The sequence below is a fragment of the Sinohyriopsis cumingii genome, chromosome 16, assembly GCF_028554795.1.
Source record: "Sinohyriopsis cumingii isolate HCF-2022 chromosome 16, ASM2855479v2, whole genome shotgun sequence".
NCBI lineage: Eukaryota > Metazoa > Mollusca > Bivalvia > Unionida > Unionidae > Sinohyriopsis > Sinohyriopsis cumingii.
Window position 1 is genome coordinate 93,978,765 of NC_142976.1, and position 12,126 is coordinate 93,990,890.

Genomic DNA, 12,126 nt, shown 5'->3' on the forward strand with positions numbered 1-12,126 from the left:
TTGGCAACGATATTATAAACAATGATGACCCCATAGTGAGGTAAACATGACTGGGTGGACTGACTGAATGTACCTTGAGTGTATCCTGTGAATGAGGCATATCCGACGAGACCAAATACCAGCATGACCACCATGCAGAACAGGACGCTGACGTGGGTAACAAAGTTCCACCGCTCCTTAGCAGGATTCTCGAGGGATGCATGAATCAGGAAAGTGCTGTGATGGCACATATAGGCTGTAGTACAGTAAATGACACTTATCAATTAGACCATGGCACATATAGGCTGTAGTACAGTAAAAGACACTTGTCAATTAGACTATGGCACATATAGGCTGTAGTACAGTAAATGACACTTATCAATTAAACTATGGCACATATAGGCTGTAGTACAGTAAATGACACTTATCAATTAGACTATGGCACATATAGGCTGTAGTACAGTAAATGACACTTATCAATTAGACTATGGCACATATAGGCGGTAGTACAAAATTACACTTATCAATTAGACTATGGCACATATAGGCTGTAGTACAGTAAATGACACTTATCAATTAGACTATGGCTTTCAAGACTTGATGGGGTAATAAAATTAAATAAGTTATTGATAACAATTTCCTTAATCGTAGAACAAATTCCTGTTTGGCTTCATGCTGACGATAAGAGACAAATGTTACAATGATTCCATGTTTTGAAATATCATACATTTAAAAGACTAAAATGATTAATTATGCTAATATTTAGACACTGTTGCCATAGGTAGCCATTGTTTAATTTCATAGAATTCTAGAAATAAAAATGTAATCTACTGATTTAGCCTGATGTTAAAGGCTACTATCAAGGGTGGTACATATGCAAATGAGGTTTCCAGTGATTGGCTGAACAGTAAGAAGTTAGTGTTAGGACTGGTCAGGTGGTGTCAGGATGGGTGGGACATCAAGCTACATCTCTGCAGCATGATGCCCCAGTGCTAGACATCACTATAAACTGCCACATTGCAGACATCGTAGGATATGACTGAAAAATTGCTAAAGCTACATTAAAAATCCGAATATCACACACACACACACACAAACAGGTATAATCAGTTACCTAAATTTGAGTTGCCTCCCTTGACAAACTCTTAATGAAATGCTAGTGGATATATACTTTCTTACTAATTTTAGTAAGCTCATCAAGTTTGTTGCAGTTTTTAGGAATACAAGCTATATTTGTCAAACGCAAAACACCATTTATTCTCATCTCATTCTCAAAGTCAAGAACAAAATCAAAGACTTACCAAAAGCCATAATTCCTATTGCTTGTGTTACATCTTTGTTCGCAAAGCTCCAAGCATTTGGTGTTGGGGGTCTGAAAACAGTAAACTAACAGGATTATAATTGAGTCTACACTGAAATGTGAATATTGTGTAGCAAAACAAGGTAGTGTTGTTTTTTTCAAAATTCTGTCCAATTACATTTTGTAAATATGATTTCATTGAGAACTTTCAATTCTTTGTAATCTGATTTAAACAAATCTGAAACTAATTTTGTAATTTTGGATAATGAAAAAAAAGCAATCATAAAAGAACATCAATTTACAATGCCATATACCTAACCCATAAAAGCAAGGTAAAAACAAAAACAACAAACCAGTATACAATGATACTGCATCTTCCTATGATCCTATACATACCTGAACAGAATCACCCATGAAATTCGCAAAATATAGTGAAATCCCTGAACATATAAGCAACATATTTTAGTATAAATAGAGTGAACTCACAATATACATAAATATAAGGTATAAATAGAGTGAACTCACAATATACATACATATAAGGTATAAATAGAGTAAACTCACAATATACATAAATATAAAGTATAAATAGAGTGAACTCACAATATACATAAATATAAGGTATAAATAGAATGAACTTGCAATATACATAAATATAAGGTATAAATAGAGTAAACTCACAATATACATAAATATAAAGTATAAATAGAGTGAACTCACAATATACATAAATATAAGGTATAAATAGAGTGAACTCACAATATACATAAATATAAGGTATCAATAGAGTGAACTCACAATATACATAAATATAAGGTATAAATAGAGTGCATACTCACAATATACATAAATATAAATTATAAATAGAGTGAACTCACAATATACATAAATATAAGGTATAAATAGAATGAACTCACAATATACATAAACATAAGGTATAAATAGAGTAAACTCACAATATACATAAATATAAGGTATAAATAGAGTGCATACTCACAATATACATAAATATAAATTATAAAGAGTGAACTCACAATATACATAAATATAAGGTATAAATAGAATGAACTCACAATATACATAAATATAAGGTATAAATAGAGTGAACTCACAATATACATAAATATAAGGTATAAATAGAATACATACTCACAATATACATATATATAAGGTATAAATAGAGTGCATACTCACAATATACATAAATATAAGGTATAAACAGAGTGCATACTCACAATATATATAAACAGAATGCATACTCACAATATACATAAATATAAGGTATAAACACAGTGCATAGTACTCACAATATATATAAATATAAGGTATAAATAGAGTGAACTCACAATATACATAAATATAAGGTATAAATAGAATACATACTCACAATATACATATATATAAGGTATAAATATAGTGAACTCACAATATACATAAATATAAGGTATAAATAGAGTGCATACACACAATATACATAAATATAAGGTATAAACAGAGTGCATACTCACAATATACATATATATAAGGTATAAATAGAGTGCATGCACACAATATACATAAATATAAGGTATAAACAGAGTGCATACTCACAATATACATAAATATAAGGTATAAACAGAGTGCATACTCACAATATACATACATATAAGGTATAAATAGAGTGCATACTTACATATCTTTGGCAAAAGTTCCCAGCTTTATACATATACAGATTAGGATGAATAAAACCAGCACTAATGACACAAATGCCCACTGAAAAATATAAAAAAAATGTCCACTGAAAAATATAAAAAATGTCCACTAAAAAATATAAAAAATGCCCACTAAAAAATCTAAAAGATTGTCCACTAAAAATTACAAAAAAAAATGTCCACTGAAAAATGTAAAAATGCCTACTAACAAATAATACAATGTCTATTGAAAAATTTTAAAATGTCCACTGAAAAAATAAAAAATGTCCACTGAAAAATGTAAAAAATGTCCAATGAAAAATAAAACAAAATGCCCACAGAAAAATATTAAAAATGTCCACTGAAAAATATAAAAAATGTCCACTGGAAAAAAAATGTCCTTTGGTAAATCTAAAAATGCCTACTGTAAAAAATGTCCATTGAAAAATATAAAAATGTCCACTGATAAATATAAAAAATGATCACTGAAAAATAAAAAAAATGTCCACTGAAAAATATAAAAAGTCCACTGAAAAATATAAAAATGTCCACTGAAAAATACAAAAAATGTCCACTGAAAAATATATAAAATTTCCATTGAAAAATATAAAAACATCCACTGAAAAATATAAAAATGCCTACTTAAAAATATTCATAATGTCCATTGAAAAATATAAAAATGTCCACTGAAAAATATAAAAATGCCCACTTAAAAATATAAAAAATGTCCATTGAAAAATATAAGAAATGCCCATTGAAAAATATAAGATATGCCCATTGAAAAATATAAAATATGTCCACTGAAAAATATGTGTTACAGCATTAGATTGTGTAATAATAGTCTACAAATCAGTCTCAATAAATCTCAAATCACATAAATATTCATTTTATACTATATTATACATCTGACTACCTAATCAACAATATATATATATATATATATATATATATATATATATATATATATATATATATATATATATATATATATATTAGCAAGCTAACTTTAAAAAAATAAGACAGTTAAAGAATTATAAAATTCATGGTAATTCCAACATTTTTATTTAAATAAAATAAAATCATGCAGGAAAAGTGGAAATTGCATAATGATGAAATCACCCGTTATTTTGTAAGCATCTTTATGTATTTTGGAACTTCTTAAGGCATACCTAGTTAGGTCTTCTGGAAGCTTTCTGAGGTATTCCTATACAGGTATTTTCGAAGCTTTCTAAGTAATTCCAAGTGAGGTATTTTTTCAAGGTATTCTTATACTGGTAATTTTAAAGGCTTTTTTAGGCATTCCTAATTAGGAAGTTTGAAAGCTTCTTTAGGCATTCCTAATTAGGAAGTTTGAAAGCTTCTTTAGGCATGCCTAACTAAAGCATGACAATTTTCTCAAGAAGGAATTTTTGCTTTTTGATGATTTCAAAATGATGAAGCCACATAAAAATCTAATATGCATCATAATTACTAACTAGAACAATCATAAAAGCAAATGGAAAGGTGAGAGGATTGATTCTGGTATGCATCGTAACTACTGAGTAGAACGATAATAATTGTTAATAGTAAATGGAAATGTGAGAGGACTGATTCTGAAATACATCGTAACTACTGAGTAGAATGATAACTGGTTATCATAATAGTAAATGGAAAGATGAGAGGATTCATTCTTGTATGCATCATAACTACTGAGTAGAATGATAACTGGTTATCATGATAGTAAATGGAAAGATGAGAGGATTGATTCTGGTATGCATCATAACTACTGAGTAGAACGAGAACTGGTTATGATAATAGTAGAATGGAAAGATGAGAGGATTGATTCTGATATGAATTGTAATTACTGAGTAGAACCATAAATGGTTATCATTATAGTAAATGGAAAGGTGAGAGATTGATTTGGAAAGGTGTGAGGATTCATTCTGATGTGTTGAAACCTATTATCAGCAGAAACATTTTCCTGGCCATCCGAGCCTCCTTCCAAAATCCTGATTTTTTTGCCATCCGACCCTCCTTCCAAAGTCCTGATTTTTGGGCCATCCAACCCTCCTTCCAAACTCCAGACTATAAATGTGTCTCAAATATACCCAAATATGCTACAAAAGCATAGAAATAAAGACTTATGTTTTATTATTGTTTTTTGTGTCCCATAAAACCGTATTTTCTATCCTCAAGATAGGCTTGATTTCCATCAAACAGTTGTAAATTTAGTAAACCTCCCATTATTCAAATACTTAACGTGTTCTGCTGATCAGTATAATGTAAAACCCATGAATCCAAATCCATAGTTCAAGACCACTGTGGAAAACTTTCAACTGTTTGAAATGAATAAAATCCATTGTGAGATAAACTTCTTTCAGAATACAATCATCAACACCGTTCAACAAGTGACGTACTTTTCAATGTCAAGGCAGGATTGGTTATATTGGCTGTCATTTTTTAGACACACTGTGATGACTTTTCTTCAGCTTAAAATTGATGAACATAGGGCAGGATATATTTTATTATTATGCTAATTCCAAAACAGTTAAATCCATAGCTTACAAAAAGAAAGGTTAGATGGTGCAAAGTTTGAGAAATGTGGGAGAGGAGGGTTAGGGTTAGGAATGACAGGTGAATGAAGAACATGAATTTCCATCGAGATAAAATATCATCAAAATGCTGCAATATCAATCGTAAACTTCTGATAACTGTTTCCATGACAACTATTCCAAGCCCATTCCTAGTTATTGTAAATGGTGACATATTGACATAGTTACTGTACACAGTCAACACAAAAATGTATGAAATTATCCTGACAATATTCTTTTCATGTCTACCAAGTCAAGTTTTTGAAGAGTCTTAGTTATTATTAAATTATTATTTTTATCAAACAAACACATCCAAAACTGCCCTCCACCCCAACCTTGCAGGTAAATCATACTACATAAATTAGGCATCCCTTACATTTTGCCTAACACAACTGATTTCTGGTGTAGTGAAAATTAACTTGTTTCTTGTTTAAACAGGCTGACAAAACTAAACATAACATGTACCTTGCTTAGCTTGGCAATGTTTCTGTACAGTGAAAGTGGCAATGTTATAACAATTGTAGAGAGAAAAATGATGAATTGGCGGTTTGCTAATACAGTTCCTTCCACTCCTGCAAGTAAAAGGAATAAATATGAATGAGTATCATGAGAAACTTAATGTTATGCATGATCAATTACATATTTACACACACACACACACATACACAGTATAGAAGAGGTGTGCAGTTGTGGTATGTACCAGGGTACTTTTTCATCGTACCCATACTTTGGAAGTTTCTGACAGTAAGGAATGAATCAAACTTCCCAAGTAATTCAATGCTATTAACAGCATGCTGTAATTTTCTTGACAAAAATTCAAACTATTATTTCTTTCTACAAAACAGGTGTATTTGTCACCAATTTATTCTGAACATTACAAATAAAATTATATATATGATCCTTTAATCACATATCTGAGACATGTTATGCAACGTAACTTGGTGGCCGAATAGGATCTTGTGAAAGATCTTTGAGCCAAATTCAGCTCATTAAAATTCTGGATGTAGAAAAAGAAAATTTAAGTTTTAGGTGTTTTTACTAGCATATGTCAATGCATTAAGTTCATGTATATGTCAATGTGTTAAGTTCATGTATATGTCAATGTGTTAAGTTCATGTATATGTCACTGTGTTAAGTTCATGTATATGTCAATGTGTTAAGTTCATGTATATGTTAATGTGTTAAGTTCATGTATATGTCAATGTGTTAAGTTCATGTATATGTCACTGTGTTAAGTTCATGTATATGTCAATGTGTTAAGTTCATGTATATGTCACTGTGTTAAGTTCATGTATATGTTAATGTGTTAAGTTCATGTATATGTCACTGTGTTAAGTTCATGTATATGTCAATGTGTTAAGTTCATGTATATGTTAATGTGTTAAGTTCATGTATATGTCACTGTGTTAAGTTCATGTATATGTCAATGTGTTAAGTTCATGTATATGTTAATGTGTTAAGTTCATGTACATATCAATGTGTCATGTATTTCTTTGTAAGATTGCAAAACCATCTTAAGATTTCACTATAGCAGTTGTTTTCTAAATGAATTTTATGCAATTTCTTATGTCCGCTAAAGGTTTTCTTGTTCATTGTGTAAACGTTGTTGTTGTTATTGTTTTCGGTTTAATACCATGTTTTTAGTGCATGATAGGCTATACATGGTGGACAGTATAACTGGTGGAGGAAAAACATTTGGAAATCCCCGGAACGAACCAATGACCCGTGGGAAGCTACTTGCAAGCTTTCTCACATACCCAAATTGGTTGAGCCTGAGGCAAAAAATGCAAACAGAGGTAGAATGGTAATGATCGATAAAAGCAAACAAAGATATTTTTTCCACCTATTGACAGATGGAAATTTTGAAAAGAAAAGTGTCAAACTTCAGCCCCAGATGATTAAAATGTTGGTCACCAATATAACTACGGTATACCATAGTACATATGATATCATGTCTAGAAATACAACTACAAAATTTGTCATAGTACCCAGCTCTATGTGTGTAAATGGATGCGAGATCATGTTTGCGAAGGACACTGGCTCTGATATGACCTTGATAAGAGACGATCGTGTTGACAAGATTTGCAAGCTGGAAGGTCACAAAGTTACATTATACACACAAGTGGGTCTTGTTTCAAATTTTGCCACTGAAGCCCTATTGGGGATGGATATATATAGCAAGAATGGGTCATTTGTTTTTATGAAGTCAATGGTAAAAGGACTCGACAATGAGAGGACTGTGGAAAATACTGACCAATGTGAGGATGAGGATAAGAATGAAGTTGTCAACAAGAGCATCGAGACAAAAGATACTGATCAGCATCCTTGACAAACATACAGCAATGAATGCGGACATGTTTTCAAAACTACAGATTGTGGATATTTCACTGCAAAGTATTAGAGAGAAGTCCTTTGCTACTCGTGAAGAGGCTGAGGAGGAGCCAATGACATTCTTGTGGAAGAATGATATTTTGCAGTGGAAATAGCAATCTGGTGATGGTTTGCATGGAGGGGAGCAAATTGTTGTACCAGCAAGATTGTGAAAAATGGTAATTCTCCAATCGTTCTTTTAGCCTGAAATGTTTTCCAATGTAAAAAGATATTGTGCATCATGTCATGAATGCCAGATGACAGCAAAATGGACTGCAGGTGACAAAGCACCAATGGGTTGCCCACCAGTGATAATAACCGTTCTCAAAAATTGCAATGGATATTGTAGGACCGTTATCTAGAATGAAGTCTGGACACAAATACATTCTGACTGTGGCTGATGATGCAACGAGGTATCCCGAAGCTTTTCCTTTGAAGGATATGGAGGCAATGAGTGTAGCTATAGCACTGATTGAGCTGTTTAGCCGTGTTGGTTTTCCAAGGGTCATCTTAACAGACAAAGGGACCAACTTAACTAGCACCTTATTGAAACAGTTGTATGAACTAGTGGGTATCCATGGAGTTACAACAACGCCTTATCACCCACAAGCGAATGGAATGGTGGAACATTTTAACGGGACGTTCAAGTCAATGTTGCGGAAGTTCTGTAATGACAACAAGAATGAATGGAATAAGATGTTACCACTTTTGTTGTTTGCATACCGTGAAGTCCCACATGAGGAATTAGCACCGCGAAGTCCCACATGAGGAATTAGCACCGCGAAGTCCCACATGAGGAATTAGCACCATGAAGTCCCACATGAGGAATTAGCACCATGAAGTCCAACATGAGGAATTAGCACCATGAAGTCCCACATGAGGAATTAGCATGATTGGAACCAATATAACTAACCCTATAGTACTAGCATGATAAATTGGAACCAATATAAATAACCCTGTGGTACTAGCATGATAAATTGGAATCAATATAACTAACCCTGTGGTACTAGCATGATGAATTGGAATCAATATAACTAACCCTGTGGTACTAGCATGATGAATTGGAACCAATATAACTAAACCTATAGTACTGGCATGATAAATTGGAATCAATATAATTAACCCTGTGGTACTAGCATGATAAATTGGAACCTATATAACTAGCCCTATAGTACTAGCATGATAAACTGGAACCAATATAACTAACCCTGTGGTACTAGCATGATGAATTGGAACCAATATAACTAACCCTATAGTACTGGCATGATAAATTGGAATCAATATAATTAACCCTGTGGTACTAGCATGATAAATTGGAACCTATATAACTAGCCCAATAGTACTAGCATGATAAACTGGAACCAATATAAATAACCCTGTGGTACTAGCATGATGAATTGGAACCAATATAACTAACCCTATAGTACTAGCATGGTGAATTGGAACCAACATAACTAACCCTGTGGTACTAGCATGGTGAATTGGAACCAACATAAATAACCCTGTGGTACTAGCATGATGAATTGGAACCAATATAACTAACCATGTGGTACTAGCATGATGAATTGGAACCAATATAACTAACCCAATAGTAATAGCATGATGAATTGGAACCAATATAACTAACCCTGTGGTACTAGCATGGGGAATTGGAACCAACATAAATAACCCTGTGGTACTAGCATGATGAATTGGAACCAATATAACTAACCATGTGGTACTAGCATGATGAATTGGAACCAATATAACTAACCCTGCAGTACTAGCATGATGAATTGGAAAAAATATAACTAACCCTGTGGTACAAGCATGATAAATTGGAACCAATATAAATAACCCTGTGGTACTAGCATGATGAATTGGAACCAATATAAATAACCCTATAGTACTAGGATGATGAATTGGAACCAATATAACTAACCCTGTGGTACTACCATGATGAACTGGAACCAATATAACTAACCCTATAGTACTAGCATGATAAATTGGAACCAATATAACTAACCCTGTGATACAAGCATGATGAAAGGAACCAATATAACTAACCCTATAGTACTAGCATGATAAATTGGAACCAATATAAATAACCCTGTGGTACTAGCATGATGAATTGGAATCAATATAACTAACCCTGTGGTACTAGCATGATGAATTGGAACCAATATAACTAACCCTATAGTATTGGCATCATAAACTGGAATCAATATAATTAACCCTGTGGTACTAGCATGATGAATTGGAACCAATACCCCTGTGGTACTAGCATGATAAATTGGAACCTATATAACTAACCCTATAGTACTAGCATGATAAACTGGAACCAATATAACTAACCCTGTGGTACTAGCATGATAAATTGGAACCAATATAACTAACCCTGTGGTTCTAGCATGATAAATTGGAACCTATATAACTAATCCTGTGGTACTAGCATGATGAATTGGAACCAATATAACTAACCCTATAGTACTAGCATGATAAACTGGAACCAATATAACTAACCCTGTGGTACTAGCATGATGAATTGGAACCAATATAACTAACCCTATAGTACTAGCATGATAAACTGGAACCAATAACTAACCCTGTGGTACTAGCATGATGAATTGGAACCAATATAACTAACCCTATAGTACTAGCATGATGAATTGGAATCAATATAACTAACCCTGTGGTAGAAGCATGATAAATTGGAACCAATATAAATAACCCTGTGGTACAAGCATGATGAATTGGAACCAATATAAATAACCCTGTGGTACTAGCATGATGAATTGGAACCAATATAACTAACCCTGTGGTACTAGCATGATGAATTGGAACCAATATAACTAACCCTATAGTACTAGCATGATAAATTGGAACCAATATAACCAACCCTGTGGTACTAGCATGATGAAAGGAACCAATGAAACTAACCCTATAGTACTAGCATGATAAATTGGAACCAATATAAATAACCCTGTGGTACTAGCATGATGAATTGGAACCAATATAACTAACCCTGTGGTACTAGCATGATGAATTGGAACCAATATAACTAACCCTGTGGTACTAACATGATGAATTGGAACCAATATAACTAACCCTATAGTACTAGCATGATAAATTGGAACCAATATAAATAACCCTGTGGTACTAGCATGATGAATTGGAACCAATATAACTAAACCTATAGTACTGGCATGATAAATTGGAATCAATATAATTAACCCTGTGGTACTAGCATGACAAATTGGAACCTATATAACTAGCCCTATAGTACTAGCATGATCAACTGGAACCAATATAACTAACCCTGTGGTACTAGCATGATGAATTGGAACCAATATAACTAACCCTATAGTACTGGCATGATAAATTGGAATCAATATAATTAACCCTGTGGTACTAGCATGATAAATTGGAACCTATATAACTAGCCCAATAGTACTAGCATGATAAACTGGAACCAATATAAATAACCCTGTGGTACTAGCATGATGAATTGGAATCAATATAACTAACCCTGTGGTACTAGCACGATGAATTGGAACCAATATAACTAACCCTATAGTACTGGCATGATAAACTGGAATCAATATAATTAACCCTGTGGTACTAGCATGATGAATTGGAACCAATATAACTAACCCTGTGGTACTAGCATGATGAATTGGAACCAATATAACTAACCCTATAGTACTAGCATGATAAATTGGAACCAATATAACTAACCCTGTGGTACTAACATGATGAAAGGAACCAATAAAACTAACCCTATAGTACTAGCATGATAAATTGGAACCAATATAAATAACCCTGTGGTACTAGCATGATGAATTGGAACCAATATAACTAACCCTATAGTACTAGCATGATAAATTGGAACTAATATAACTAACCCTATAGTACTAGCATGATAAATTGGAACCAATATAACTAACCCTGTGGTACTAGCATGATGAAAGGAACCAATATAACTAACCCTATAGTACTAGCATGATAAATTGGAACCAATATAAATAACCCTGTGGTACAAGCATGATAAATTGGAACCAATATAAATAACCATGTGGTACAAGCATGATGAATTGGAACCAATATAAATAACCCTGTGGTACTAGCATGATGAATTGGAACCAATATAACTAACCCTGTGGTACTAGCATGATGAATTGGAACCAATACCCCTGTGGTACTAGCATGATAAATTGGAACCTATATAACTAACCCTATAGTACTAGCATGATAAACT

General features: G+C 32.8%; 1 protein-coding gene across 6 annotated transcripts in view; it reads right to left on the reverse strand.

The window, feature by feature from the left end:
• Nucleotides 1-12,126, reverse strand: part of LOC149781011 (putative sodium-coupled neutral amino acid transporter 11) — a 135,000-nt gene that overhangs the window by 24,891 nt on the left and 97,983 nt on the right. For all 6 annotated transcript variants that reach the window (XR_016415194.1, XR_016415193.1, XR_016415192.1 and 3 more), the window contains 4 exons: nt 5,985-6,091; nt 2,952-3,031; nt 1,281-1,351; nt 74-235 (listed from right to left, as the gene is read on the reverse strand). Coding sequence is in view for 2 of the 6 variants with exons in the window: in XM_089938127.1 (XP_089794253.1) it covers nt 74-235; nt 1,281-1,351; nt 2,952-3,031; nt 5,985-6,091 (420 nt within the window). In the remaining 4 variants the exon portion in view is untranslated. The remainder of the gene's footprint in view (nt 1-73; nt 236-1,280; nt 1,352-2,951; nt 3,032-5,984; nt 6,092-12,126) is intronic.